At 55.4% G+C, this 1629-nt stretch overlaps 1 protein-coding gene across 1 annotated transcript; it reads right to left on the bottom strand.

Annotated features, from left to right (window-relative positions):
* Positions 1-630: 630 nt before the first annotated feature.
* NAT8 (N-acetyltransferase 8 (putative)) lies at positions 631-1629 on the bottom strand. The gene has a single exon (XM_077766185.1). It carries the CDS (start codon positions 1585-1587, stop codon positions 865-867), a length of 723 nt encoding a protein of 240 aa, XP_077622311.1. The 5' UTR covers positions 1588-1629; the 3' UTR covers positions 631-864.

Raw genomic sequence — 1629 nt, 5'->3', positions numbered from 1 at the left:
GGTCATCCCTGAGGCTTCTGTGAAGATCTGGAGTCTTGGAGCACTTGGGGATAGGAGGCAGGGTCCCAGATGTGGTAGGTCTGGGAAACAGCAATCGTGTTTCCTCTTCCCCAGACACCATTCCCAGCCTCCCTTCAGGCCTGTTTGGGCCACGTGACGGGCCTGGCCAGTGGGCTGGTGGCTGCACCACCTCCAGGTCTAGCCCGTGTTAAAATCCCACTCTCTGTCCCGGGCTGCCTTCTTCCCTTTCAGTGGAGGTGGTGGGTGGGGGCCAAAGCAGGCTGATGGCACCGTGGGCCCCAGTCCTTCTCACAGAATTGTTCTTTCTCAGCCCTTTGCTGTGTGCCTGCAGCTCCACTCACTAAAGACACACGGTCCATTTCTCTCCCCAGGTCTGGGGTGTCATAGATGTGACCCCCAAGAAGCTTGCAAAAGCATTTGCCTTACTTTTTGCTCCTCTGCATTTACCTTAAAACCATGGCTGAGCTCGCCTGTTGGAAAATGAGAGGGCCCAGTGGCCCTTTCACTCTGGCCAACCCCATGACATGTGAATTAGGCCATGCGAGACCAACAGAGCTGCCAGCCAAGTCCAACCTAAATTGCTGACCACAGATGCATGAACTAAAGACATGTTCATTGGCGTTTGTTTATTTCATCAATTTGTTTTAATGCATTTCTTGTGGCACCAAGTAAATGAAAAAGTGGCAACCCAACAGACTGACCAGAACCGCCCACCGCCAACCCCGCTGAGTTCCCACGGGACTGAGCAGAAAGCTTTCGCTGTGCTGTCACATGGAGACTCTGGGGTTTGGTTGCTACTTCAGCAGAGCCAGCCGTCTTGTGACTAAGCCACAAGGAACCAGGTCATGGGCCTGGACACTGTGTCTCAGAAGCCCGATCAGAGGGGAGCCAGTAGACAAAGCTAATTACAGGAACAGCGATTAGCCTCCAGATCATGGAGGGGAAGAATTGGTGCCTTTTCTGGAAGCCCATGTGCTGGTAGAGGGCCAGGGCTGAGCGCTGCAGCATGCTGGTGGTGAGGATGACTTGGCTGTACCCCTGGTCCCGTGCGAACTGAAGGACAGTCCTGACCAGGGCTTTTGCTATCCCCTGGTTTCGGTGCTCTGAGGCCACACACAGATGAAGCAGCTCCAACTTCTCTTTCCGCAGGGTGGTGGACAGAGCACCCACCATGCCCACCACCTGCCCCTTAGCCTCAACCACCCAGAAGCAGGAGCCAGGCTCACCCAGGTAGAACTTGGTGATGTCAGACATGTCTGTGCGCAAAGACATGTCGATAAACTGGTTCCAGAGGCAGCTGGAGAGGAATCTCAGGGCAGCAAGGAGGGTGAGGCTGGCTACAAGGGCCAGGAGCCAGGAGCCAGAGAGCAGGAAGATGGCAAGGGGCAGCCCAAGCAAGAGCACCAGGGTTCGGGGCAGCTTCAGGATGTGGCAGAAGGTGGTGAGGATGTGCTCATTCATTCCCTGGGGGAACAAGCCCAGGACCTGTGTGCGGTCGTTCTCCCGGTATTTGCGGATGTGATAAGGAGCCATGGAAGACTGCCGAGCCTGAATCTCAAAGTCCATGAGAGAGAGAGAGTGAGTGAGAGCTAGGTGTCCCTGCACACC

The sequence above is a fragment of the Crocuta crocuta genome, unplaced genomic scaffold, assembly GCF_008692635.1.
Source record: "Crocuta crocuta isolate KB4526 unplaced genomic scaffold, BGI_CrCroc_1.0 scaffold113, whole genome shotgun sequence".
Lineage (NCBI taxonomy): Eukaryota > Metazoa > Chordata > Mammalia > Carnivora > Hyaenidae > Crocuta > Crocuta crocuta.
This window is presented reverse-complemented; position numbering and strand designations above follow the sequence as displayed.

What these genes read in the sequence shown, in the direction of transcription:
- NAT8 (XM_077766185.1), bottom strand. Translation starts at nt 1,587, where the DNA reads ATGGACTTTGAGATTCAGGCTCGGCAGTCTTCCATGGCTCCTTATCAC.